This window comes from Pseudopodoces humilis, chromosome 8 (genome assembly GCF_049639895.1).
Source record: "Pseudopodoces humilis isolate 2021_Gansu_Grassland_sample_001 chromosome 8, ASM4963989v1, whole genome shotgun sequence".
Lineage (NCBI taxonomy): Eukaryota > Metazoa > Chordata > Aves > Passeriformes > Paridae > Pseudopodoces > Pseudopodoces humilis.
The window spans coordinates 28138445-28165248 of NC_142207.1; the positions used below are offsets into that span (position 1 = coordinate 28138445).

Below are 26804 nucleotides of genomic sequence, written 5' to 3' on the forward strand. Positions count from 1 at the left end.
AGACAGTACAGGATGAAGCTTGGCTCAGTACCTTAACTCCAACACCTTTAGTCTTCATGAATGGGAAATGCAATAAAATTCAAAGTGTTTGCTGAATAATACAGTTTATATAGAGTATTATATGTATAAAACCCATTGTTAGCTAAACTAGTGCATTTTAAATTTTTCCATGTAGAGGTGAATTGCATGGAACTGAGCAAGCAATGCTATGAGTATTTTCATCTTCATGGCAATTTAATTCAAACATACATGAACATCGCTTACTGTGCCAGAAAGGTTATATAATTAGTATAGACACTTTGAAAATACTAGATTTATTCAAGATGTTTGTCAAGAAAACCTGATGCTTAAATGTGGATGCATTAAAAAGGCAGCATCCTGACATATGGCTTTGACAGCATTTGTTAAACTTAGCTACTGTCCTCAAAAACGAGAATGCAATTTAATTCAGTCAGTGTAAGTATACTAATAGTATTTTAATATGAATGTGTTCTGCTTATATTTGACTTTCTCTGAAGGAAAGAATTGAAATCACTAAAAAAAGACCAACCCACACATTAAAATGAGCACTAGGTCTAAACAGACTTTTTAGCTCCAACAGTTTCTCAGAGCTTTAGCTCAGGAAGCAACAATACAAGTGTGTAAGGATATTTTTTTTTAGACAGCTCGGAGAAAATATATGCTAATTAAATCTCTTGAATATCTGCATGCTTCATCAGTCATCCAAATTGCCTGAGTTCCTCCAGTATAAAGCTTGTTTCATATTTGAAGATGACTTTGGGATGTTTTACTAGCTGAATATGCTGCGTATCCCCAGTTCTTTGTAAAGAAATCAAAGGAATAAATTATTCAAGGAGGAAGAAAAGAGGTAGAAGAAAACTGGCTTTTCTGGCTTTATTTTAAATTCTCTTTCCAAAGCTAAAGAAGGAACTAAAATCTAATCCTAAACTCTAAATCTTGCCTTTTCCCCTTTCTGTCATTTTATCTACAGGAGCAGTTTTCTACTTCTAGCTGAAATAAGTATCTACCTAGAAGATCAACAAAGACAGTTCCCTTATGCTGGGACCTGCCTTTTTCAAGTTATTCTGGTGCTACTGCTCTGTTCTTGATGAGTACCCTATATGGAAGTTGAGTGTCATGTTGATGGGGCTTGATGGATTTTCTTTTTTGTGTGTATGATTTTTTTTTTAAAATCCAAATATCCAGAATAATAAGCGGGATAAATTGTCTTGAATTTTTATACGCTATTGTAGTCATGAAAATAACACTGCTAAGATTTTGTTTACTGTGTTGCTAATGATGTTTGGATGTCCAAAACTTCATCTTCCTGGAAGGGTGGTGGTACATTTTTATTTTGCTTTCAAAATTTAAACCAAAGAAAAATGTAAAGTTTCTAGTCAGATATAAACATCTATACTACGGAGTAAGGTGATGGTCAAATATTTTTCATTTTAATATGTCTATTTAGAGATATATTTGATGTGATACTAAATCATTTATCATCTATGTAGCTGAGAGAAGAGTGCAGTGAAACAATAAACAAAAAATATGAGCAGCTTTGGTATGAAGAATGCTATGTACTAAGGCCAAGGTAAATTAGCAGAGTCCTCCTTGCAGCCTTTGCCTTAGTTTCTAGTGTGACAGAAGGATATTAACTGCTGATAAAATCAGGGTAGGAAAACAATGCTTCCATTAAAATGCTGTAATTTTGAATATTGAAGCAGACCTTACTTTTCCATCTTTTTTTCCAGCATCAAGAAAGTGATCCATATCTCATTTCCTTGAAAATCATTAGTCACCATTCTAGTTACTTTTAACTGAAAATAATATTTTGATAAAGCTGTGCTATTTCTCCTGGGAATTTTTTTAAACTTCCTATATGCCTACTACCAATTTTCTGCAATACAGCTTGGGAGGAATTTGTACTGCACTGTTCAATAGCAACAGGTCTGAAGAGCATCAAGGATGAAATTCTCAAGGGTCTTTATGTCATGGATGGAAACAGAATCATTACTGTATTTTTGAACTCCTGCTAACGTCATTGACACCCACCTACAGTCTACTAGCAATATAAGTGCAGAGATCAGCTTGTTCACAGATGACGAGGAGACCAACCAAGAAGGGGCAAGCCAAAGCCAAATTCCCTGGTAAGCTCTATTTTAAAGAATGTGAGAGGGACAATTGCTTTTCTCCCCCTGAAACAAGTTGTGAAATGGATCTCTACTATGTTAGACCAGGCTGTATTAAATACCGTTGCACTTACTATTATATGTAGTAAAATTTAATGCAGTTTTAAAAAGTGAGCTCTCTGGATCTTGAGCCATATTTTTGCATTCTCTTTGTGGCACACAGAGTTGTGGTGCTGTGTTAGCCACTGAAAATGGCTGTATGTAATAAATGTAAACTTACAAATGTAATGTTTTGTGTTGAGTGCTCTACTGGTCCCTCAGAAGAGAGTCCAGTGTCTAGAAATAGCTTTGGTATGGGAAACATTTGTTTAGAATATTTTTTTCTTCCAAGTACATTAGTACTATGAAAAGAAAGAGTTAATAGCACATGGATGTAATCTGCAGTGGGCAGACTTTCCTTGGATTCACACAATTTGTGTGTTCCCAGTGACAGCTCTGTAGGAGTTAAGGTGTATGTCTGTTTGTCCTTCTTACAGACAGTCTGTTCATCTCCAGCATGTGGAAAGTGCTGCTCCTGGGTCTGTATGTAGTATTGGCTGTGAGAGGATTGGCAAAGGGTGCTCCTTTCCATCCAGAAGAGAAATGGAAGCCTCTTGATAACCCCAGAAACAGAGACCTGGTAAGGAAATGTTTCAAGACAGAGAGCTGAAGTTCTGTGTGTTTTTTTGTTCTCCATGAAGAGACTCCTTATCATCTAAATTTAAAGGCAAGAGGGGCCCATTAGACGTAATGTCTAGGAGCTGTGCACTGTGTATAGTCAATAACCATTTCTCAGTCAAGATGTACCCCTTAACTGAAGAGACATTCTCAGAGCACAGTAGTGCATAAAACTTCCTTATATCTCCATCTAGTAGCTTTCATTTTAAAAAAATTACTTTGATTATACAGCCACTTGTTTTATGAAACAGAAGAGGAATGATTACTGTGTTTCTTTCAAATGTGTTCTCTGACATTCTCTGGTGTCAAATGTGTTATGTATCATGGTTGCATGTTGTTTCAGCTAATGGAAGTACAAATAAGTTTGCATCTGACAGCTACAAAAATACCACTCAGAGAACATTTCCACAGTCTTAAAAAAAAATTTGTGAAGGAAAAGAATCAGGTTTACCGTAATTTTTCCTCAGTGTTTTAGGAAGCTTTAATTTCTCCTTTCAAGTGACTGTAAGGGGACAGTTCAAATCAATTGCCCATTGCTGACTCTCACAGAAATGTTTACAGAACTGTCCCATTTGCTCTCAGCAGGGGTTTGGCTGTGCCTGTTAACAGCCCCTGTGATTCAGTGGGGGAGCATAAATGAGCAGGAAATAGTTGCTGGTCTTCTGACTTCACTTAAGATGTACAAGCTGTGGATGGAATGGGCCTGTCTGAATTAGGTTGCCTACACTCTATCAGAATAGAGGATTTCACCCCACAGAGGAACAAATATTACATCTAATTTGTGTCAGTAGAAATAATTAATCTCCATCAGTCATGCTCAATTTGTTTTCATATCCTCAATATGTTCAGTTTTTCAGAACGCTCCAGGCTTACTTCTTGGGCAGGGGTCTCGATCTCAGAAAGTTCCCAGCTACTTTCCCTGTGAACAGTGAAGGACCAGGGCCTGTCATGTTCTACTCAGATCCTATTGCTTCTGCATTTGCAGATTATGAAGAAAGGAAAAAATCTTTTCAGAACTATTTTGAAGGCTGAAAGATTCTGCTGATGAAGGTAAAAGGGGATGCCTTGTTCTCTAACTTGGTACATGTAACAAGATTCTGACTGAAGTATAAAAGCAACTTCTTTCCCAGAAGGAATTAAAAGTGTAGTACCTTTACCCTTACCTGAAGTGGGTTTTAAAATTCTTGAGGCAGAGGCTTATGAGGTAATTGCTACTTAGATAAAATAACACATGGTGCTTGTGTAGACCTATATAGACCATGATTTTTTGGGTTTTTTTCTCCCTTCATGTAGAGGAGAATACTGAAAACGTACAGATAATAAATAAGGGATCTGAGTTCTATGTAAGGAATTGCAAAAAGATTATAAATTGAGATCAAGGTTTCTTGTGACATGTGCAAATTAAGAAAATCGATTTAGATATAAGTTACTGCACTAACAAAGCATACATTGTCTTTTAAATTTACAGTAAATAGTTTTCTTCTGATTTACAAATAGTTAAGAATTTCAAAGCATTTTGGTGATTTATGCAGTATCTTAAAGTGCTTAAGTTGTAATTAATACTTAATTTAGGATTTCCATCTCTTTCCTGTTCTCACCTTGCTTAACCCCTTCTCCCTTTGTAATCAAAATCAAAGCTTTATTATTCTTATTATCATGAACCATAATAAAGACTGCAGTCAAATTTTAATACTAAATTCTCTTTTTGCTGCGTTTTTATGCCAGGAAAACAAAGAAGCACCACAGCATGTGTATTTTGTGCATGAAAAATAAATGAAAAGTGAATTCAGAAAGGCTGCTCTACTATAAGTCAGAGCAGCAGTGAGAAAATGGCTGGTGGAAGTTCTTTGTCCTGCATAATTCAGGATGGTCGTGGTAGTTATTTTCAGTGTTCAGAACGGTTTTGTGGGAACAGAGGTCCAGCCAGTGTTTTCAATGACTTGGTCTGGATCACACATTGGTTGCATATGGCTACTTCTGTATTTCTCTTACATATTTGTATATTTTTTTTGTCTTTTTCAGGTGTTAACTTAAGAACTCCATACCAAGTGGAAAACTTCACAGCAAAATTATACTGTTTTGATCTTTTGTTACCTGACAACTCAAAATTTTCTTCACTGTCACCGTTTCTGCCAGTGGAATCGGGTGTCCTGCTGTAATGGGCATTATTCTGTCTGTTGACAAATGCGTGCTCTTTGGCTACTGCAGTTTGTGAGCAGAATTGTGCTTAAGTGTGAATAAATGAGGAGTGCAACCGCGTGCATTTAAGTACTGCCAAGTGTCTTTGTTCAAAGCCGGTAAATAAACGTTCCCTTTCACTTTATAAGAACGCGATGTCCCAAGGTGTTCTGTGACAAGTTCCGATCCTCTCTTGGTACACCACCTTTCTTGGTGGCGCTCTGGCTGCTTGTGCCTCACGCCAGCCCCGCACGCCCATTGCTGACCCTGCCCTGGTCAGAAGTGCACCATCCCTCGGTGTGTGGAGTTACGAACCCGTCCGTGGCGAAGGTGCCGAGGCAGTAAAGCCGCTGTGGCCCCGCCGCTGCCCGCTGTCCCTCCCGTCCCGCCTGCCCTCAGCGCCGAGCGCGGCCGCCACGCCCGGAACTCGCGCGGCCGGGCGCGGGCTGCGGCGGCGCCAGAGCAGGACGGACGCGGTGCCTCCCTCACAGCGTTCCCCCGCGCCGCGCCGGGGCCATGTCGGGCTTCAGCCCGGAGCTGATCGAGTACCTGGAGGGGAAGATCTCCTTCGAGGAGTTCGAGCAGCGCCGCGAGGAGCGCAAGAGCCGCGAGAAGGTGAGTCTGCCCCGCTTGGCCGCCCCACGGCGCGGGCCGCCACCCTCACGACAGCGCCTGGCAGGGCACGGGCCGCTGCTCGGTGTGTGTGGAGGGACTCACGCTCTCTGCTTCTGCGGTTACGTAGTTGCGAGTTTCTGTGTAGAGATCAGCAGAGGGTCCCGCTGAGGCGGCGGCGGCGCGGCGCTGTGTGCGGGGAGCGCAGAACGCGGCGCTGCGGGCGGAGGCGCCGGCCCCGCGGCTGTGGGTGCTTGGTTTGGGATGAACTCATCCAGATCATGCTGCCACAGCTCCCCCACCAGCATCTGAGAGCTAAGGGAGAGAGCCAGTGCGGCTCCTCGTCCGACTTCTCGGCAGCAGTAAATATGGGGAGACACAGTTTTGTGTCCGACACAATAAGCGGTGTGATTAAAAGAAAACAGGTATGATGTCGGAGTGTTGCAGTTCTTTTTAACTTTGCTGTACTTCTGTCAAGGTGCTACTGAATTTCTGCATTTCTTGGTCTTCAGAGAGCAAATTCAGCAGAACTCGGCTGTTGTGGAAGAAGTATTATCCCAGGGCAGCTTTCTTACCGGATTAATGAGTGCTATTTTGTTACTGACAGGCTTCTGGAAGGATTTGTCTGTCACATAGGATTTTTTTTTAATACAGTCAACCATGTCATCCCACCTCACTGTAATACTAAATAAGCAATGGACTGGTCTCTTCAGTCAAAAGAAGTGTGAACAGTCACCATCTGAGTCACCCACATTGATAAGAACATAAATATCTTGAAAGCAAGTAATGCTAGGTTTTAGTCACTTAAAAATGCAGTGCTTATCCCACCTGTTTCCAGCCTTTGCACTGCCAGTGAAAGCCAAGTGGAAACTGTAAATAAATGAGGGAAATAAAAATGGGTAATACTTATAGAGGTAATAATTTATTTTTTTGGTATGTGTAGGATGGTGAAAATGCGTCTGCTGAGGAAAATGAGGGAGATGTAGAGGCCCCATCTTCATCCAGAAAAGCATCTGGGAAATCCCAAAGTCAGGATGAAACTGATGGTAGGTGTTTTTAACATAATCATTCGTATTTAAAAAGGCACGGGAAACATTTACCTTTTGATAACTGACTTCATAAAATACTGGCTCCATTTTTCTCCTCCTGGTCTCTGCAGGGACTGAAATAAAAGAGAAATTAACAATTATGCTTTTTTTCAGATGGGGGTAGGGTAGGAACAGTCTTGTGTTTAGATGCTCAATATCCAAGTCAGAATAAAAATAACCAAACTTATCCAAGTCTAAAAAAATAACCATAATCCCAAGTGTGATCCCCAAGTTCCTCTCCAATATAGGCAATACATGATCAATTTCTTTTTCAGTCTCTGCCTGATACTTTGGTTATTTTTAAATCAAATCTTCAGGCGTCCAATCCTTCACCTCAAACCTTCGAACCCTACATATTTGGAGTTTTGTATATAGATCTGTGGTCAGTTATAACCCTGGGTTCACTTCATAATGAGAAGTTGTAAATAAAAAATGGGAATTTTTTTTAAAAATATATGCCTTAAGCATATTGATTCAGAGTACTTAGCATCATTTTCTTACCTATTTTTAAAAATTCTGTTCTTTTTCCAGAGAAATGCAAATAATCTGGATTTTTTTAACACAAGTTAAAAGGTACTTGTTGTCATGGGTGAAATGGTTACAAGATCTTGTTTTCAATTACTACTGAAAATTGGTTGCTGGATTGTTGTGTAGTAGAATCCTCTGCTCACTTACAGCCTCTTCAGCTGAAAAGCTTATTGCAGTGGGCCAGCTCAGTGCTTGAAAATTGCTTAATATTCTTCTGGACTGAGAAAAATGTTGATTAAACTGTGGCTTCATTCTCTGTGTTCCTTCCTGCTTTCATTTCAGATATCCAAAAGATGTTACAGGCTGGGCTGTACCAAGCATTGGTGATGAATAATGCAGAGCTTTAAAACCAAAGAGGCTGTTAATAGTTTTTCTGCATTTCTGCAAGCAGCACTCTTACAGAGTAGCTGCTTCAAGTGGGCTGCTGTTTTCTCTGCCCTTGTCCAGAGAAGCAGCATTTCCTCTTCATTATATCATAGACCTATTTTACTTCTTTCTCAACCAGAAGAAACAGCAGATGGGGTCAGTAAATCTGTTCATCGGGTCTTTGCGTCCATGCTTGGGGAAAATGAAGAGGAGGAGGATGAAGAAGAGGAGGAAGAAGAAGAGGAGGAAGAAGAAACTACTGAGCAGCTGACAGCAGGAGATGTTTTTGTTTTGGAGATGGTTCTTAATCGAGAGACCAAGAAAATGATGAAAGCAAGTATTTAAACTTTCATGTAACTTCCACGTGTCCCTTGGCCATAGTACATAAATGCCACTTTGTGTGACTTTTAGCTGCTTACTGAGAAATTTGCCTGAAAATTGTTCCATGTAGCATAATCCTGCTTATGCTGGTGTTTGTTACACTGTCTTTGGTATAAAAGCACTGTAGTTTACAGTTTCACTGTTTGAAAGATTTCAGAAGTCATTAAATCAATTTTGCCAGTGTCAGAAAACTATGAATATTAGCAAGTCTTTTGGTTGGTCATTTAATATTGCTAATACTTAAACAGCTTGGTGTTAGGTGGTGTTAAACACAGCAGGGTGTCTCCTGAATTTGGGCACAACTCAACTTTGGGCAGAAATAGCATCCCTTTTCCATTTAGGAGAAAAGACCTCGCAGCAAGCTTCCCCGTGCCTTGAGGGGTCTGATGGGAGAGGCCAACATCAGATTTGCTCGAGGAGAGCGTGAGGAGGCCATTCTGATGTGCATGGAAATCATTCGACAAGGTATGGGAGAATGGGAAAACCTCTGGGCTTTAAGGATGGGGTTGAGATTTCCATGTGCAGGAGGAGGGTTCAGTGTAGCTTCACTGAAGATGAAAATGAATGGTACAAGCAAAGTCAGGGTATAAGGAGGAGAATTAAGAATATGTAGTGAATATAGAAATATATATAGAATATAGAAAGAAACAAGCACCCCAGTTCGGCAGAGGCACGGGCCTTGGCTTAGCTTTGCAGTTTGCTTTTATTGTCTTTGTAAGATGAAAGGTATAACCAGCATGACTTGCAGTGTAGAATAATACTATAAATAGTTGTTGTTTGATTCAGTCAGGCTGTTTAGTAATTTACAGAAAGGAATCAGAAACTTTGTGCAAGTTTTTTCCTGAATTTAAATAGCACATGTGGATGTTTCATAGAATTCTGATACCTGTTCTTTGAGAAAGGAAAATTATTAGTTTCCAGCCTGGATTTTAAACAATAAATCTTACTCATTCATTTTGTCTTTTCACAGCTCCTTTTGCTCACGAGCCATTTTCCACTCTTGCCATGGTCTATGAAGACCAGGGTGATATGGAGAAGTCACTACAGTTTGGACTGATTGCAGCTCACTTAAATCCCAGCAATACCGAGGAGTGGGTTAGACTGGCAGAAATGTCACTGGAGCAGGACAATATTAAACAGGCTATTTTCTGCTACACAAAAGGTAGCGTAGCAAACATTTTAATAATTTAAAATTAATGCTAGGTGCTCATGGCAATCATTTTTTCTTCTTATTTCTAGTTTAGTTTGCTTCGGGGTGCTGGGATTCTGATACCTCTTTCTGAATTAATGAATCTTTAATATGGGATGTCCTTGCAAATGCCTTGTGCATGTCCACTAACACGAATCAAGGGAATGAATGTGAAGCCCACTATTGCCTTTTCCTGAACTCCTCCTATGCTGTTGCTTGTTCCTGTAGCTCTGAAGTATGACCCGACCAACGTGCGCTACCTGGGGGTAAGATCCAGCCTGTACGAGCAGCTGGGGGAGCACAAGATGGCCATGGATGGCTACCGGCGCATCCTGAACCTCCTGGGTCCCTCCGAGGGGGAGCGCTTCATGCAGCTGGCCCGAGACGTGGCCAAGTGAGCTGGGTTTGCAAACACTGGGATTTGCTTTGCAACAGGAGCTTTGTGGTTTAAGTGTGCAGATGTCCCACAGCAGTTTTTACTACCTTGTGAGCTACTTGTTGAAAGCTGTTCCTCGCCTGTTTCAAAACGGTTTTAAGGTCTTTTGATCATCATGTTTGGGAAATGTAGCAAAAAATGCAAGGATATGTATTATAACACTATTATTAGTGGGGGTTTCTGAAAGCAGGTTAATGTGGGAGACTGTGATGAAAACTCCAGTAATGTCCTGACTAAGAGGGGAGAAAAAAATTGTTAATTATTTGAAGTACGTAAAAGTTTTCAACAGTTGTAAGGAAAGGAAAAATACTTCCTTTCTCATTGTCTTTCATAACATCTACTTGCTAATGAAAACCTTTGCTAATAAGCAAAAATAAGAGAAATACGAAAATCCTTTTGCTTCGATTCAAACTACATATGATCAGCTATGTGAATTACCTGGTATCTCATGTCTGTATTTTATAGGAGTTACTACGAAGCCAATGATGTGACCTCTGCTATTGAGATAGTGGAAGAGGCCTTTACCAAGAACCAGAACCTTGTGTCCATGGAGGATGTTAACATTGCAGCTGAGCTGTATATCTCCTCCAAGCAGTACGACAAAGCTCTGGCGGTACGAACAGTTCAGTGTATTTGGGTGTCAGTCTCAGCACATCTTTGCCAGCCAGAATGGGTGGTTTATGTTCATAGTTTATGTTCCTGCAGTGCTAAAATGAGGTCCTGCTTTTGTAAAGATAGAGGTCAGCAGAAACAGACTGCTTGCTATTAGTTCTGTAGTAATTAGCATTTAAATTAATGGTTGGATTGAATTAATTGAGGGCTGATAGATTTGTATGTTGTTTGAGGTTTGAAATTTTGGGATCCTTCCTCTCCTTCTCTGCAGTGACTATAATCTTAGCGGCCAGGGAAGATCTTCAGGCTGGTTTTGTGAGTAATACCAGCAGAGGTTATTCTCCGAGTGGAAGGTTAAAACCATTACACTGAATGCTCTGATGGCTCAAATGCAAATTGTTGTGATTTATCTGGGAGACTTGTGTTACAACTAATAATTTATGCATTAAGCACTAAGCATACATTCCAGAAAGACAATACATCTTAACTCTAAGGCATCAGGAATTAGAGAATATTGCTTACCTGGTCCAGATTTGTTAACTCTCACTTTTGAGGCATATTTCCAAATTGATTTGGTCTGGCTTTGAGAGGGAAGATGTTGATATTTGGCCATTGTCATACTTTCAAAAATAGATTGAAAAGACACTGTAAGCTGGAACTTCTTCTTGTAAAAATTCTTATTTGTTGATATTAAATTACTTAGGGCTTTTTTTCTTCATTTATTTAGATTTTATTCAGCTCTCTGTCAGAGCACAGGATCATGAGCCTGCAAACAATTCTGATCCTTTTTTGTACTTCTTCCCTCCTTAAACATCAATCAGTCAATTTTATGTACGCAGTGTTTAGCTACTGGATTTATCAATATAGCAGAACTGTAGTCACAGAGCCGTTTCCCTGTTTCTTTTCAAAGGTTCTGCTTGGGTAGATGAATGCAGCTTTTCCTCTGATAACTTTTGTGATGTCTAAAAATGTCACATTGGCTGGTTGCTCCATTTAGGCTTTAAATCATTGAAATTATCCAAGTTACTTTTCTGTTTTAGGTTATTACAGATTATACAGGAATTGTACTTGAAAAAAACATAACAGAAAAAAGTGCAGCTGAGGAGAAAAAGGGTAAGTAGCTGTCAAGTGGTTACTGTGACCCTGCTGTTTATGTGATATGACATCTTTCCTTTACCTTTTCAACTCCTGGATATATTTTGCTGCATTGTTGAGAGCCTTTTCTCCATTCAAATCTGTGGGTGCTCTTAGTGAGTTACACGGCATGACCTCAGCCTGCTGTAAGAAGTTACTCTGGTGTCCCCATAGCCCTGCTGACTCATTGAAGACAAGGACTGCTCTCCAGGCAACTGGAGGCTTTTTAAAGTTCTAAACATTCCTCTGTGTGTTTACATCATACCAGCTATTTCTACCAGCTAAATAGCTTCTAAAAAAAATGGCAACTTTACTCAAGAATATCAGCCTTTGACCTAAGAGTAATTTTCTTTATACGTCCTGCATCTGTTATTAACCATCTTACTGGAATATAGGCATACTAGCTTGTAATTTAATGAAGTAGGTTGTCTTTGAGAAACGTGCTTTATCAAAGTCATTTCATCTGGAAATGTTTATTTAGGCTGTAGAGTGGACACAGCACCCATAAGCAGATAGTCTGTTTTGTGATTAAAGTGGTGGTTTCAGCAGTCTGACCCAAGCCCAATATAGCCGTAATATACTTCTGTTGGCTTTTTGCTCTGATTGACCAGGTGAAAAATACAGTTGATTTATGAACTGTCCTGATGGAGACTTTAAGCAGGTAATTTATAAGAAACAAAACTATAATGAGTCTAGGAATTAGAACACAATGTTTCCAAGTTATCCCCTGTGTGCCACTTTTTGAGAGAAAGCTTCTAAAATAGACCTTGGTTCTCCACCCTATTTTGCTTTATAACTTTTATAACTGCTTCCTGCTCTGCTGTCCTTAAAAAACAAAACAATATAACACAAAAAAAGACCAAACTAAAACAAGAGAAACGCAGTTCACTTTTCAGACTAAGCTGCCAATCAATTATGGATTCAAAGTCAAGTAAGTGTTGGCTTAGCTGGTCCTACTGGTTAATCTGATAATCTTTTAAAAAAGATACAGGTGCAGTAGTAGAAACTCAGGAAAGCCAGGAGGCAGTGACTGACAATCAGAGTCACCCAGTTGCTGAATCCAGTGCTCCAGGTAAGTAATTTATTTTTTTAATTTCCGACAAGTCTGTGAACTGACCATATGATTAGGAACCAGTTTGCAATCATGTAGCAGCTGGAGATTCCTAGGCACAGAAACAGGGCTTCGTCCAGAAAAGGATTCTTCTGTACTTTTCTTCTTTCCCATACTCAGAACTTCCTTCTAACCCAGCCATCCAGTTTTCATCTTGTAAAAATTATATCAGTAGGGGAGTAGTTACCCTTGCACTGGGTATTGCAGATGTTGAAGTTGATGCAGACTGACAGCACTTCACCTCACGTGGAATTATTAGTCTCAGAGACAGTAGGAAGACGTTGCTCCAGCTCTTGGAAAAGATAGAGGAGGAGGAAGAGAAGGACAGACAAACACTTGCTAGAGCTGATAAGAATGTTTTCTCAGTTTCTGAGCATGGCCTGGAGGCGATGTGGTGCTTGATAAGTGCTTCTTAAACCTTTCTCTCTGTGTTCAGAAGGAAATTCTTTATCTTGTCACAGCTGTGGAGAAAGTCAGCTGCTGCATACCTGAGGGTGTTCCCATAGACATCACGGTCAAGTTGATGGTGTGCTTGATTCACTTGAACATCCTGGAGCCAGTCAGTGTAAGTGGAAACCAACTCACAAGGAGGGGAATGTTCTAACAAATTGCAAAAGCAAGTAATGGTTCCTGTTTTCATAGACTGAGGTGGTTGAGGGAGCTGTGGAGATTCTTTTTGCTTCTCTTCCACTCCAAGAGAGAAAGCTCACAGGCCTATAAATCAGAAATAATATCTTTGCTCTTAGAAATTACTCAGTGTTAGAATTATGCAGTGTAAGCATTACTAAAGCACAGTAAGTCTCAGCCTGTGACAGGCCCAGGACCATATTGAAAAGTTGTTGAACACTAGGGAATACATTTTCACTTTGTTTTAAAGCCATACTAAATCTGAAGGCTGTTCTTTCATAAAGGACACGCCTCACTGGTGGACACTTTAACCCACTGGATGTGTGAAGCATCTAGAATAGAAATATGTGGCTTCTTCAGGAATTCTGAATTTCAGATATTTAATTTTTCACTTCTAAACTAACATTTAAATAAAGGAACTATAGTTCAGAATGCAAATAGAATAAAAACCATAGGATAAAAATGTAAGCTTTCAATAAGCATGCCTTAAAGAAATGTTCTCATTGATTGTTTTTGCTTGTGTGGTTTTCCTTAAAGCCTCTTTTGACTACTCTGGTGGAACAAAATGTAGAATATGTGGGTGACTTGTATTTGGATGTCGCAGAGGCTTTTCTGGATGTTGGAGAATACAACTCAGCGCTGCCTCTCCTGAGTTCCCTTGTCTGTTCAGAACGATACAACCTGGCTGCTGTGTGGCTTCGGCACGCAGGTGAGAAGAGGACTGCTTAACATGGGGGACTGAGAGATGACAATATGAAGCTGAGCTTTTCCAGGGACCTTTATCCAAGATGACAGGAATTTTAGATTGACTGGTTGAATGAGAATTGGTATTTGTGGAATGAAGTTTATCATGACGAGCTCTGTCGAGCATTTTTTTATTCTTCATATACACTGAAATTTACATCAGCTTAAAGTACTTTATGTTCATGTAAGTGAAGCAGCATCTATTCTACATTTCATCCTGTGTCAGCTGCTGATGTTTGAAGTGAAGCTGTGGATTCATCAGTGCATATATATCTGAATATTTTCACTTGAAAATACATGTTTGGGGTGATTTTACTAAGAAGGTATGTCACTTTATTTGCAAATTTTGAAACCTTCTTTTTCTGCCACTTAAGTGTCTCCTGTTGCTTATGGTATTTTTAGAGTGCTTGAAGGCTTTGGGACACATGGAGCGTGCTGCAGAGAGCTATGAAAAAGTTGTTGGTCTTGCTCCATTGCATCTTGATGCAAGAATCTCACTTTCTACACTTCAGCAGCAGCTGGGCCGGCCTGAGAAAGCTCTGGAGGCTTTGGAACCAATGTATGACCCAGATACACTGGCTCAGGATGCTAACGCTGCGCAGCAGGTGGGTAAAGTGCTCTTTGCTTCCATTTAGGATGTGTTATTCTGCCAAAGTAGTTGAAGATGTCTGCATAGGACCAGGGATTCAGGCTTACCATTACAGCATCAGGGACAAGTGCTCCTGACTTTCTCCCTGACGACCGTTCTCCATTCTCTCTGCATTGCCCCAGTCCCACCTGATAACTTCTGTGCAATGCACAAGCTTTTGGCCACTGAGAGCCAGTCACGACTCTACATCAAGTTGATCAGCAGTTGCTACATGTAAACTATGTAGTTTGGCCTCTGTTGATTTTAAGCAGAGGTTCTGAATGCCCTCTTTAGAAGCAGTGTCACCATAGGCAGGAGTCATGCCAGATTTCTCTGAAATTGGAGAATTTGGAGCAGTAACTCCTGAGAGTAATTTAGGAAGAGCTTACCTGCTGCTGCAGATTCTTACAGCTTTCTGGAAGCTTTTACAATCCTATTAGTACTGTACCGAGTCAAAATTGTTTGTTTTATAAACTTGACTCTGTGCAGGAGGTTGAGTAATAATGTTCACCCTTGTCCAGGAATTAAAGCTACTCCTGCATCGCTCCACGCTGTTGTATTCCCAAGGCAAAATGTACGGTTACATTGACACGCTGCTCACAATGTTGGCCATGCTCCTGAAGGTAAGCCAGTCTCTCCAGCTGTAAGAAATTGGACAGCTGTGACTTCGGTCAAGACAAACAATGAATGAACTCAGGAGGAAAGCTAGTAGGCTTTTATAAAGTGGTTTCATAATTTTGTTAGATGGTAATCTTGCAGGTAACCTGCAATATTGGTGTTCCTGCTTGTAGTGTTCAGAACAGAGAGCTGTTTGTGTGTTTGTGTGTATAATTATTGATACAGTGACTTCAACTCGCTGTTCTCAGTGTGCTTAAAACCCACTGAATTCTAAAGCTGCTTCTTGGCTTTTTAACACTCAGTGCAGAGCTTTTTTGAGGTGTTGATACTGGCTTCTATTTCAACAATTTTCTTTTTAATTTCTTTATTATTTTCTTGTGATGAAAGGACAAAATAAGAATTTGTTTAGCCAGTAAATACAGTAGTGGCAATTTTGTGTTAATTGATTTTTATTTATTTATAAATAGGCATGAGTTAAGGAAATATTTAGACCTCCATTTCACCCTCCTGCTCAGCACCTTGGCTATTGTATTATACTGGTTGAAGAGCTGACTATCCACAAACTTCTGAAATTGATAGAGAAAGGCATTGTTCTTCTTATACCTCTATGCAAAGAGTCATGATTTCAATATACCCAGGGATGTTCCAATCCCAAGAGAAGTCTTTTTAAGTGGCTTGAAGAGTTTGTATCTTGCTTTTGCTTAGCCCAGTTTGCGCTGGAGCACGAGACCATGCAGAGATGATATTCCTGTTGGGAATGTTCTCTCTGATGACCTTGCTGTATGGTGGTGTCGCAGACTGTTTTGGGATGCAACGTGAGCAAGATGGATTGGCCATAAAGCTGCCTTTGTCATAGGATGTTATATCATAATCTGAAATGCTGCCCTTAAATTTGTTTCTAGGTAGCAATGAGCAGAGCTCAGGTGTGTTTGATATCTAGTTCCAAATCTGGAGAGAGACACCTCTATCTTATTAAGGTGTCGAGGGATAAAATTTCTGACAATGATGACCAAGAGACAGCAAATTGCGATGCAAAAGGTAACAAATCACAGATTGTTTATTAAAAACAAAGCAACAAGGTGAACTCCATAGTTCTGAAAAATGATAAAAATGCTCCTATTTTGCATGCTAAATCCATGCAGTCCATGTTAACATTGCTTTATTTCTAGGGCAAAGAAGGCAGCAAAACTGAAGATAATGTGTCTTAAGGGAACAGTCTCAATTCAGAGAAAAATAGTAAGATTACAGAATAATTCAGATTGAGAAGGGCCTCTAGAGATCTTATGGGCCAACATTCTCCTTAGGGGAAGTATCATACAGGCAAATCTAGAATGTAATACAAATACATTGTAGAAATGGTGTGATTTTTTTTTTAGCTGGCCCAGGCTTGGTTGAGCCAGACTACATGTTCTTAAGCACTACTGGATAAATTAGGGAGAGGAACTTTATTGCATTCATGTAGTATCTTTACAGCTTGAACTGGGTGTATTTCTTGCCCTTTGCTTCCACTTTGTGAGTGTTTTTTGCTGGTGTTTTATGAACTGCCCTTAAAATACGAAAAAGTAAATACTTCATATTAGCTGTTAGTGCTGCAACTCAAAGACAACAGTCTTTGGAAAGATCAGAGGGATGTAGGCACTTATTTTGTAAAAATTTATCTTTCTTGTTCTAATTTTTCTCAACTTTCTGGCTCCAATATTTCTAGCAATTTTTGCTGGTCTCACAAGCGTTCTGACAAAAGATGACTGGTGGAACCTCCTCCTGAAGGCTGTATATGCCTTGTGTGACCTCTCCCGGTACAAGGAGGCAGAGCTCCTTGTGGATTCCTCACTGGAATATTACTCATTCTACGAGGATAGACAAAAGCGCAAGGAGCTGGAGTACTTTGGGCTCTCTGCCGCGATTCTGGACAAGAACTTCAGGAAAGCTTACAACTATATCAGGTGGGCTGCAGAGAAGGCAGAGCAGTCTGTGCTGTAATTGCCTCCACTGAGGCTGTACTCACTCTTCTGATGATGCTAAGTAGGCAGACCAATGTTTTCCAGCCTTGGCTAAATGAGAGATAGCTACTGAAACTGAAGGAGCTTTCCAATAGCCTCAGATTCCATAAATGCACAGTGCAATAGGTTGGTTGATTTGCTAGAACCATTGGTTCTGTTTTTCACTCTCTGCCTCAGTCACTGACCTTCTCTTTGAGTTTCTGTTCTTTGTTATCCCTGAACTGCTGAGATTTTATTGAAGATACAGTATATCTTATAATACATAGCATTTACTAATTTTTTTCACACTTCTCATTCTGTAGAATCATGGTCATGGAAAATGTCAATAAGCCCCAGCTGTGGAACATTTTCAACCAAGTCACTATGCAGTCTCAGGATGTCCGTCACCATCGCTTTTGTCTCCGCCTGATGCTGAAAAATCCTGACAATCACGTGCTGTGTGTCCTCAATGGGCACAATGCCTTCGTGTCTGGCAGTTTCAAGCATGCTCTTGGTAATATCTTTCATATTCTAATATCAACAAATAGAACAAGTGAAAGTTTATAAAAAGAGAAAGATTTTTTTCATCAGAAAATTATAGGTTCACAATGCTAGTCTGGTGCTTTAATTATTCTGTACACAAATCAGAGCATTGCTGAAGGGTTTTACTAATAAAAATTAAGCTGGAATGTTTCAAGATTAGCACACATTGCAAATATAACTAACTTGCAAAGATAATTGGGGGCTAATGATGATAATAATGACAACCAGCCCAATTTAAACAGCAAATACAGCTGGTTGCATGTTTTAAGCAGGCCTTTGAAGTAAACCTGCTGCTTTCAGTCAAGTCTTCCAAATGTCACATTTAAATCCCAGCAAGGACTGTGTTTGCTTTCTGTGTCTGATTGTTTTCTGCTTACATTTTTTCATCACAATCTGCATTCTTCCTTCAGAATCCAGTGGATGCTGAAAATACACAATTTTCTTCCCTGTTTTTTCCTGTGTATTTTGATGTATGTGTATTAAACTGTTCATTTTTGTAGTTCACGCTTCTACTTCAAATATTTTCTTTCTTGCCCTTACCTTCTTAAGGAATGCTTTTTACAACCAACATCTTTCTTTCTTTCTTTCTTTCTTTATTTATTTATTTAATTTATCGTCATTTATTTGCTTTTAGGTCAGTATGTGCAAGCCTTCCGTGCAAACCCAGATGAGCCTTTGTACAGTCTTTGTATTGGCCTGACTTTCATCCACATGGCCTCTCAGAAATATGTGCTGAAAAGGCATGCTCTTCTAGTACAGGTGAGGCAGTGTGATTGTTGTTTCCTGGCTTTGTGTCTTGCAGATGGTTATGGCTGCAACACACTCTGTTTAAATAATTTTTCATAATTAAGATGGCATTTCTAAAGCGGGAAGTGGCAAAACATGAGTGCAGATGAATGTGCTTTTGAACTGTAGTTACACCGTCTTAATTTCCTCTCCTTATGGGTAAAGGTAGCTTGTTACTCACCTTGATGGTAATAGCTGCCAGCTGTTTGTGAAAATATTACTAATTTCTTGGTGGTTGTAATCTGAATTTTCTTTCAAATTTTTTTGGGCCTGCATTGCTGTAGAGTGGAATCTGCCACGTGCCCTTCGTAGATACGTCTCATAAACTGCGTTCTTGAATCAAATTTTACAGGCCTGGAAAGTGTGATTTCTCCATCTTCCTTTCCCCCTTTTAGCTGCCTCTGTCCAAGATCTATTTGTAGATCTTGTAAGCTCCAGTTTAGCTACCTTCAAATTATCAGCTTCCTTATTTGCGTTTTTCTTTTAATCTGCGAGATCCAGTTACAAACCATGGACTTAGTAGTCCCAAATAGAATCTTGAAAGTAATTTCCTCTACTTTACACCAAGTATTTTCATTAACTTGAAGTACCTTTTAGTTCCTGTAGCTGCTGAGCTCAGTCATCGCAATATGGTGAGGATCCTGAGCTCTTCATATTTCTGAAATTGCTGGAAGACTGTAGCTTCCTCTAATCTTGACAAAAGCTACAGGTCACCAAGTACTGGAACACAAAACCAGTTATGAGTGTCCAACTTTAAGACATTTTGAACTTGCAAATGTTGTCCTAATTTTAATATTTTTATCCACTTCTTTTCTGTAACCAACCTGCCTTTTTTACAGGGACTGCCCTGTTTTGCTTTTATAACATTCTTGAATAATGTCCTATTTATGTTACCCTCTGGCAATGCAGTTCCCTGCTCTCTCTCTTCTCATTTCCTGCTTACTATACTCGGTGATTTTTACATCATTTCATGCTGCTATGATAGTTAATTAGTAATTCAACCACAGTGACCTAAATTATGATCATTAGCTGCTTGTGTCTGAACTAATTCCTCATATTGAAGGAAGTACCTTCTCTGATGACTAGCATAGTCCCTAGAAAGAAGGTTCTCTGTTTACAGCACAATCATCACACATCAAAATGCTAACAAAATGAAATGCACAGGAGGGGAGTAAAAAGTTGTGTGCTTGATTTCTCTTACAGGGATTCTCCTTCCTTCACCGCTACTTGGATCTGCGTGGACCATGCCAGGAGTCCTTCTACAACCTAGGCCGTGGCCTGCACCAGCTGGGATTGCTGCACCTGGCAATCCACTATTACCAAAGAGCACTTGAACTTCCACCCCTCACCTTAGAGGTACTATAACTTTGCAAGTTATGGACAGAGAATAAAGTCAGGAAAATGTGAAGCATTCCTTAGTCATAGTTAAAATAGGTACATAAAATCTCTGTAGTTGCATCTCCTTTAATCTCTATTTTAATTCCTTGTCATTGGAAGCCCAAATCTGATTGTCACCTGATAATGTATAACACATGAACTTAACATGTGTTAAGTTCAAAGATGTATAAATTAGGCTGAAGCAGCAGCAAAAAAGATTGCAAACAACTTTTCCTGATTAAGTAGCTGACCTTTCTGTATATTACTTGCAATGAATTATGACTGGAAGTTCTGTATACTCACCCGTGCTATAAAACAGCATGCTGGAGCAAGATGGATCAGTATTAGAAATGCCTAATTGCATCTGAGCCATATTTTAATTCTAATTGATCTGTATTGGATCCTAATTGACATGCCATACATTTACAAGTCTGGTCTGTGGAATTGTTAGGTAGAAACATTGCAAGTGTGTTTAGAAAATGGGCAGTGTTGGTAAAGTAAGTGTTTAGTGGGTGTTAGTCAGCCCTGAGAGTTCAGAGCAGCAGTCTTGTGACCCTGTTAGAGATGCTGGCAGTATTCACATTCTGGTTGGAGAAACAAATACTTAGCATACAAAGACAAATTAAGGTAGTACTTTGCTGGTTTATAAGCTGTCTGTTTAACTTACAGCTAATGTTTGGAGTCTGAAATTTTATAACTTTGGTGATTAACGACATGATGTGGCAACTACTTAACGAGAGAGAGCACAAGGAATACTTTTTCTGTTTCCATACAGCTGAAAGCCTTTATTGGCCCTGAATATGTAATTTAATTCCACTGTAATGGCTACTCATGTTTCAGTTTTATACTGTTTTTGCACACTGATAACTTTTTTTAATCATTATTTTTACAGGGAATAGAAACGGATCAAACAGACTTGAGAAGAGATACTGCCTTTAACTTGTCACTCATTTACCAGAGCAGTGGGAATACCAGAATGGCTCAGAAGATGTTGTATACCTATGCAGTTGTGTGATGAGGTTTGTGCAGGTGGAATTGAACCCCTTTGGATTGACCTTTGCATTATGCAGTGCTGGGGAAGCTGGTTTTAAGTACAACTTTTCTGCAGAGGGTCAGAGACGTGGCTGGTGCTGTGTTGTGGCTTTGCGGACTTCTTCTGCCATTTGCACTGTATCACGTGTGGGTGAGAACTGGTCGTCCTGAACACTCCCCTGATGTGCCCACGAGTGGCTGCTCTTAGCTCTTCTCCTTTGGTACACTCTAAATATATTCAGTCTTGTATATGGAATCAAACAGTGAAAGCTGAGGGCTTTTGGTGGGGAGAAAATGTATAGTGTACAGTATTCCAACTAATTACCGCTGAAGTTGCTGAAGAAGCCATATTCACTGGTGTTGAGGGTATTTTAATGTGCAGCATTCAGTTACAATAATGTGGAACCATCCTAGAGGATGAAGAATTCAGTATTTCAAGATCTTTAAAATATTCAGAGTTTTCTAGGAGTTCATATTCCTAGCAGTTTTGTATTTGAAGGGGATTGATCTTTTTTTATTTAAATCATTGTAACTTTTTTCTTTCTCTGAACTTGATAATAAAAATGATGTTAATGATTAATGATGTTTTACTTATTCTCAGCTAACATATATCCTACTGAACAGGACAAACCTAAAGCCATAGGCACACATCTAATTTTAAGCAGCACAATGTAATGAGGCTCAAGTGTATTTAGGTTTGCTGAGGCTACCCCTTTGTGCTCAGAGCAGCCACTGGCCTCAAGGGAGAGAGGCTCTTGCATTAGTCTGGAGTCCTACCATATAAATTACAGTTTAGGGCCAAATTTCTGGAGGAGCAGAAGGAGACAATTCCAGAGTCTCCTTGAGCTATCCCTAGGCTTCAGAGGCATGCAAGACTTTTCTCCCTACTATACTAAACAAGTATCACAAATGACATGTATAAGTCTCACAGGAACAGTAGTGCCATGGGTCGCAGAGGAGGTGGTGAGCAGCTCTGCTGAAGCTGATCAGAGTGCAACACCACCTGTCCTGAAGCCAGGTTGTACTGACAATATGTACACGGAAGAACAGGCCATAATGAAGTTGAGCTGTTGAGCTGATCTTTGGTCTTGAAAGCTGTCCATGCTGTAATCATCTGCAGCATATCATGACATAAGTCTCCTGCTCTAACCACCCTTTCCCCAGTCTGTTGTTCCACAGTAGGACAAGTTGAACAAATTCCACTAATTCTTTCAAAGGTAAGGTGATGTGTGGTGTAACATCACACACCTCATGAATTCCTTCTATGCTCCTGAAATAGCCCAAAGCTTATGTTCTCTCATGACCCAGTTATCATCTCCCATTATAAGCAACCAGTCCTACCAGTTCCTCCCTGCCCCAGTCACGTCAGAATCCAGCCACAGGCACATGACTCTGTCTTCAGTAATTCACCTGAACCCTCTGCAAACTAGTCTTTGCCTGGTCTCAGTCCAAAGCTGGTGAAAGAGAAGGAATAAAAGCAAACATGTAGCCTATCAACAAATTACAAATAAAGAATAATTGTTTTGTTACAAATAGTAAAATTACTATCAGCCTCACAATGCAAAGAACCTCAGTCAAGAAGACAACTTGAGAGGCCTGAGTTAATTCAAATCATCTGTTAGGGTTTAAACAAGAATTCTTTTAATCTCTAGGGGTTCTCTATAGATGGGTGCCCTGGCAGCTGGCCTCAGCAATTCACATGTATCTGTCAGATCAAGTAAAGAGCCAGATTCTGCCACACCTGGGTGCTAGCAGGGAGTCTCCTGGCAGCAGGTGATGCTCTCCCAGATCTGGGAATCACCAGTCAGATGAGCTCATTTCCTGCACAGCTCACGTGGGCCTCTCCAGCGGTGAGCTGGAGGCCTGCTCTTTGCCCTCTGTGTCCAGGGAGGTATGAGGGTGAGAGGCTCCTTGCTTTTCCTCCTGGGAAAAGATGCACTATTTTACAAAGCTCTTTGAGAAATCTTTGTTATTGCTGAATAAGAAGTTTTAGCAGTTTAATACTGGCATCTCTAAAAAGTTAATTACATGGCTGTACAAGAACTAATTATGGAGAAGGCTGAGGAATCTACCCAAAGAAGGTAAGCACGGTTTTCAGAAGGGTGTCTGTAGAGGGTGTGCACAAGGGAAGATAAACCACTAACATGGAGCTGAATGCAGAAGAAAAAAGATTAGCTGTTAGCTTTCAGATCATTGTTTGCTTAATGAATGTCAACCAGGCATGAAGTGTGTACGAAACACCTTTTCTAAGTACAGAACAGTCCCTTAAAACTCTCCTGTACCTGTAATATTCTTTGCTGCTTCAGTATGTCCTTTGGCAAAAGGGGAGGAAATAAACTCAACCTGAACAGGAGGTCTGCTCTCCACCCCCAAGTGTAAGGAACAGAAGGAAGTCTAGCAAACTGAAATCCTGACTTATAACAGCCTTCAAAATACCACTCAGGTAATTTTTCTGTGCTGCCCTCTTTGAAATGAATGTCCTTGCTTTTTTTGCCTCCTTTTGGGAGCTGCTCTCTTCTTGGGTCAATGTTTTTCAGAACTTGTAGCTGCAGGCTGTCAAACTTAGATGTGAACCACTGGTGAGTTGCTGCTTCTAGGCCAGTTGTGATCTAGGTAAGGTGGTGTAATTAGAACTGCAGAGAACAGTGATCATATGCTGTGTTCCACATGTGAGGGGCAGGAACAGCGCACCCTTCATGTTTTTCTCCTGTACATAGGAGTAGGAGCTCTGTGATGGTCTCTTGCTCTGCTGTGAAAAAGAGTTGCCTCTCTCTTAGAGGGGTGGTGAAATCAACATGGGTCTCCAACACAGCATAAAATATAGAGGCATAGGAAAGGGGGAAAACAGATGCTGAGTGCCACAAACTCCTGAGAAAATGAGGGCAGACTAACTTTACCTGACAAGTGCTATAGAAATACTCTTTTGCTATTGGGATCTCTTTCTAATCATGGAGCAGTACTTGGACTGATAAAGCAGCATGTAGGACCTGAGGCTGGGGCACCTTTATTACTTTTTTTAAACTTTACTTCATGCTGGTTCATACTCTATTAATATCTAATCCCTTAGATTTTCACACCAACCTACTACAGTAATCCATGCAAGCTATTATAGTTTGGATATTGTGAAACAGCAGTGCAAGGATGAAGTGATGCAAGGACAAATGATTCTGGGGGCAGGGGGTGTGGTGGTGGTTTTGCATGATGTCACACACAGTGACATAACAGCAGCATAGGGGGGCAATTTACTTGGCTACCACACTCCTGTTTGGTTGGATAAGAGATATTTTGAGCCTGATAAAAACAACAGGCTATGGGTCACAAAAGCTCTTTCTACAAACCCCACTAAATTGAAGTGATTTATAGAAAAAAAATTAAAACATTTTCTCTTTTAGAGCATGATAAATGCCACTTAGTTGAAAGGCCACCTGTGCACCTCACTCTTCACCAGAGGATTATAGCTGAGATTGAAAGGTTTACTTGGTGCATATGCTCAATTAATATCTTGTTATCCAGCTTTTGTACTTCAGTCTTAAAGAAGTGACAAAACAGCTTAGCTTGCTTTTAGTGCAGAAACAAAACGGCATTGTTTAAAGGGGAACACAGAAGGGAAGTGACAATGTCTCTTTACCCAGAGCAACTGTTTTCTCTGAGTCTCATAGCAGACGAAACAGGAATCACTTCTAATTTATCTTACCATAGGAATAATTCCAAGATAACAATTAATTTAGTTTTTATCTAAGTACAATGTCTTGGTCACATCCTACTGTCACTACCATCAGGACTATTGCATAAGTGCAGCTTTCTTGCTCTCTTATAATATCACTACACATTTTGTGCTGTCTGAAGAAAGCTGGAAGTCTTTCCACCATTGTCCCAAATTCTATGACATAGGTCACTATGAAGTACAGCTTTACTTCCTGCTTGTTTTTCATTACCAGCACAGTGCGCCTCTCTCCTTATTAATCAGTAATTTTTTAAATAAAGTTTTGTATGTGTCCAATTTTGATCTGTCTATTTTGTTTCAATGCCCCCTGGTGGCTCTTAGCCATTCTGCTATTTTCACACATTAAACAAATTAATTATCCCAAATCCTAGAGATATATCTTGACTCCTGAAGGCAGCATGAGCAGAACTCAAGATAATTTTGAGACAAAACTCTCTTGCCACATGTTTGTCGGTACACAAATAAGTAAAGAAAAGAAATAAGTGCTCCAAGATCTAGATGATGTCCCAAAGAGCTCATGTTAAACAACCTTACCTTAGATTAATAAAAGCCAAGTTTCTCCTTTGAGGTGCAAAATAGGATACTGGGAGGTACTTGGTCACAGGTCAGTTTATTGTTGCTGATGGACAGCTCTGCCAGAATCAGCTGCACCTGCTGCTGGGCACACAGGGGGGAAAAGGAACAGAAGTCACCACCTTGTAGGAAAACAAAGCAAAAAGCAACAACAACAACAACAAGTTCTTGGTATATAAATTGCTTCAGGTATAAATTTTCAATTATATGAAACACTAAAACAGATTTTAAAAAGCAAAATGTCCAAATGGCATAAATTCCTCCAACACCAGCTTATTTTTAGGATCAGCTGCTCAAATTAGTACAATTGTCCAGATGGCCACAAGAAGGCCACTGTCCTAGAAGCACAGCCAACAGAAATGGAGAGATGAAAGAAACCTTTGACAACAGGGAACAGAGGAGCAAAAAATAAGTAGAAGAATAAGAAGGCATGGACAGAATTAAAATAACTTAGCAAAGAATACCAAATAAAGCATGACATTTTTAATATTCTGAATGCTCTATTGATTTACTCTTTATCTTAAGGAATATGACAAAAGAGTTCTGTGTCAAGCAGAAAAAATATATCAATATGTTACAGACTAACTACTGTAGAAATTAGACTTTGATTATCAAATGACACACATTCAAAAGATGTTTCAACTAATTTGTTTTCGCAGTATGATTTTAGGACCTTATTAGCAGCCAAGCGTTTCTTAAGATCTCCAGTGTATGAAAGTGGTTATCACTCCCAGCACTGTAAAAACTAAATGGTAAAAGCATTGGTAGCATAGTATTACTAAGCTTTTACTCAGCTTTTCTGGAGCTTTTCAAATATCCTGATCTAAGTGACTTAGACTAGCGAGAAATAATGGAATGGGAACAAGTTAAAATGGAAATGAAGTGCCAAGTGCAAATGAAGAGGGAAGTGATAAACCCGCTCTTTTACTACCTGCATTCTTTGGATTCAGTTCCTTTTCTGTCTGTAGCCAGAACAGCACGTGTGGTTCACCAATGTTTCGCAGCTCATCCACCGTGTATTTTCTCCCACACCTGCTACCCTGGCCTGCACAGGGCTAATGACTGAGTGGGAAATCTTGTGTAACGTGCTCCAGGTGATCCTGCCTTGGCTGGAGAAGGGGCGGAGGGAGGGATTGGACTAGATGATCTCCAGAAGTCCCTTCCAGCTGTGACTCTCTGAAATGATTGAAGCTGAAAAGGAGGAAAGACTGATCTACTCTGTGTGTGTTCCTCAGGGGCCTGCAGCAGCTATGGCTGAGGCACAGCCCATGGTGGCCACTACAGAGCATTGCTCCTGCTTCCCCCTCAGAGGGCTTCCCCCTCACATAATCAGGGAATGTTCTCAGTTGGAGAGGAACCACAGGGATCATCGAATCCAACTCTTAGCCTTGCACAGGACACCCCAAGAATCACACCCTGTGCCCCAGAACAGGGAGTTCTTGAGTTCTTTCAGGCTTGGTGCTGGGACCACTTCCCTGGGGAGCTTGTTCCAGTGCCCAGCCACCCTGTGGGTGAAGAACCTGCTATCCAGCCTAAACCTCCCCTGACACAGCTCCAGGCCATCCCCTTGGCCTTGTCGTTGGTCACTACAGAGCAGAGATCAGTGACTGCCCCTGCTCTTCCCCTCACGAGGAAGTTGTGACAGCAGTGGGGTGTCCCCTCGGCTTCCTTCAGGCTGAACAGACCAAGTGA

At 40.2% G+C, this 26804-nt stretch overlaps 2 protein-coding genes and 1 long non-coding RNA gene across 3 annotated transcripts; 2 read left to right on the plus strand and 1 right to left on the minus strand.

Moving 5' to 3' along the window:
• The first annotated feature begins 64 nt into the window (after nucleotides 1-64).
• Nucleotides 65-5138, plus strand: C8H2orf66 (chromosome 8 C2orf66 homolog). Its single transcript, XM_005519932.3, has 4 exons — nucleotides 65-2147; nucleotides 2666-2808; nucleotides 3696-3896; nucleotides 4869-5138. The coding sequence occupies exons 1-3, from the start codon at nucleotides 2099-2101 to the stop codon at nucleotides 3876-3878; spliced, it is 375 nt and encodes a 124-aa protein (XP_005519989.2). The 5' UTR covers nucleotides 65-2098; the 3' UTR covers nucleotides 3879-3896; nucleotides 4869-5138.
• Nucleotides 5139-5502: 364 nt separating this feature from the next.
• Nucleotides 5503-21356, plus strand: GTF3C3 (general transcription factor IIIC subunit 3). The gene is made up of 19 exons (XM_014249191.2): nucleotides 5503-5639; nucleotides 6580-6682; nucleotides 7758-7951; nucleotides 8341-8464; nucleotides 8970-9161; nucleotides 9417-9582; nucleotides 10090-10237; nucleotides 11277-11349; nucleotides 12356-12442; nucleotides 12943-13046; nucleotides 13646-13817; nucleotides 14255-14457; nucleotides 15002-15103; nucleotides 16001-16136; nucleotides 16804-17041; nucleotides 17401-17591; nucleotides 18255-18379; nucleotides 19610-19762; nucleotides 20676-21356. Exons 1-19 carry the CDS (start codon nucleotides 5541-5543, stop codon nucleotides 20796-20798), a joined length of 2733 nt encoding a protein of 910 aa, XP_014104666.2. The 5' UTR covers nucleotides 5503-5540; the 3' UTR covers nucleotides 20799-21356.
• Nucleotides 18873-26151, minus strand: LOC148183870 (uncharacterized). The gene is made up of 3 exons (XR_015773154.1): nucleotides 26044-26151; nucleotides 25074-25193; nucleotides 18873-19126 (listed from the first exon to the last, which is right to left on the minus strand). It is a non-coding gene; the product is annotated as an uncharacterized LOC148183870 (long non-coding RNA).
• Between the last annotated feature and the right edge of the window lie 653 nt (nucleotides 26152-26804).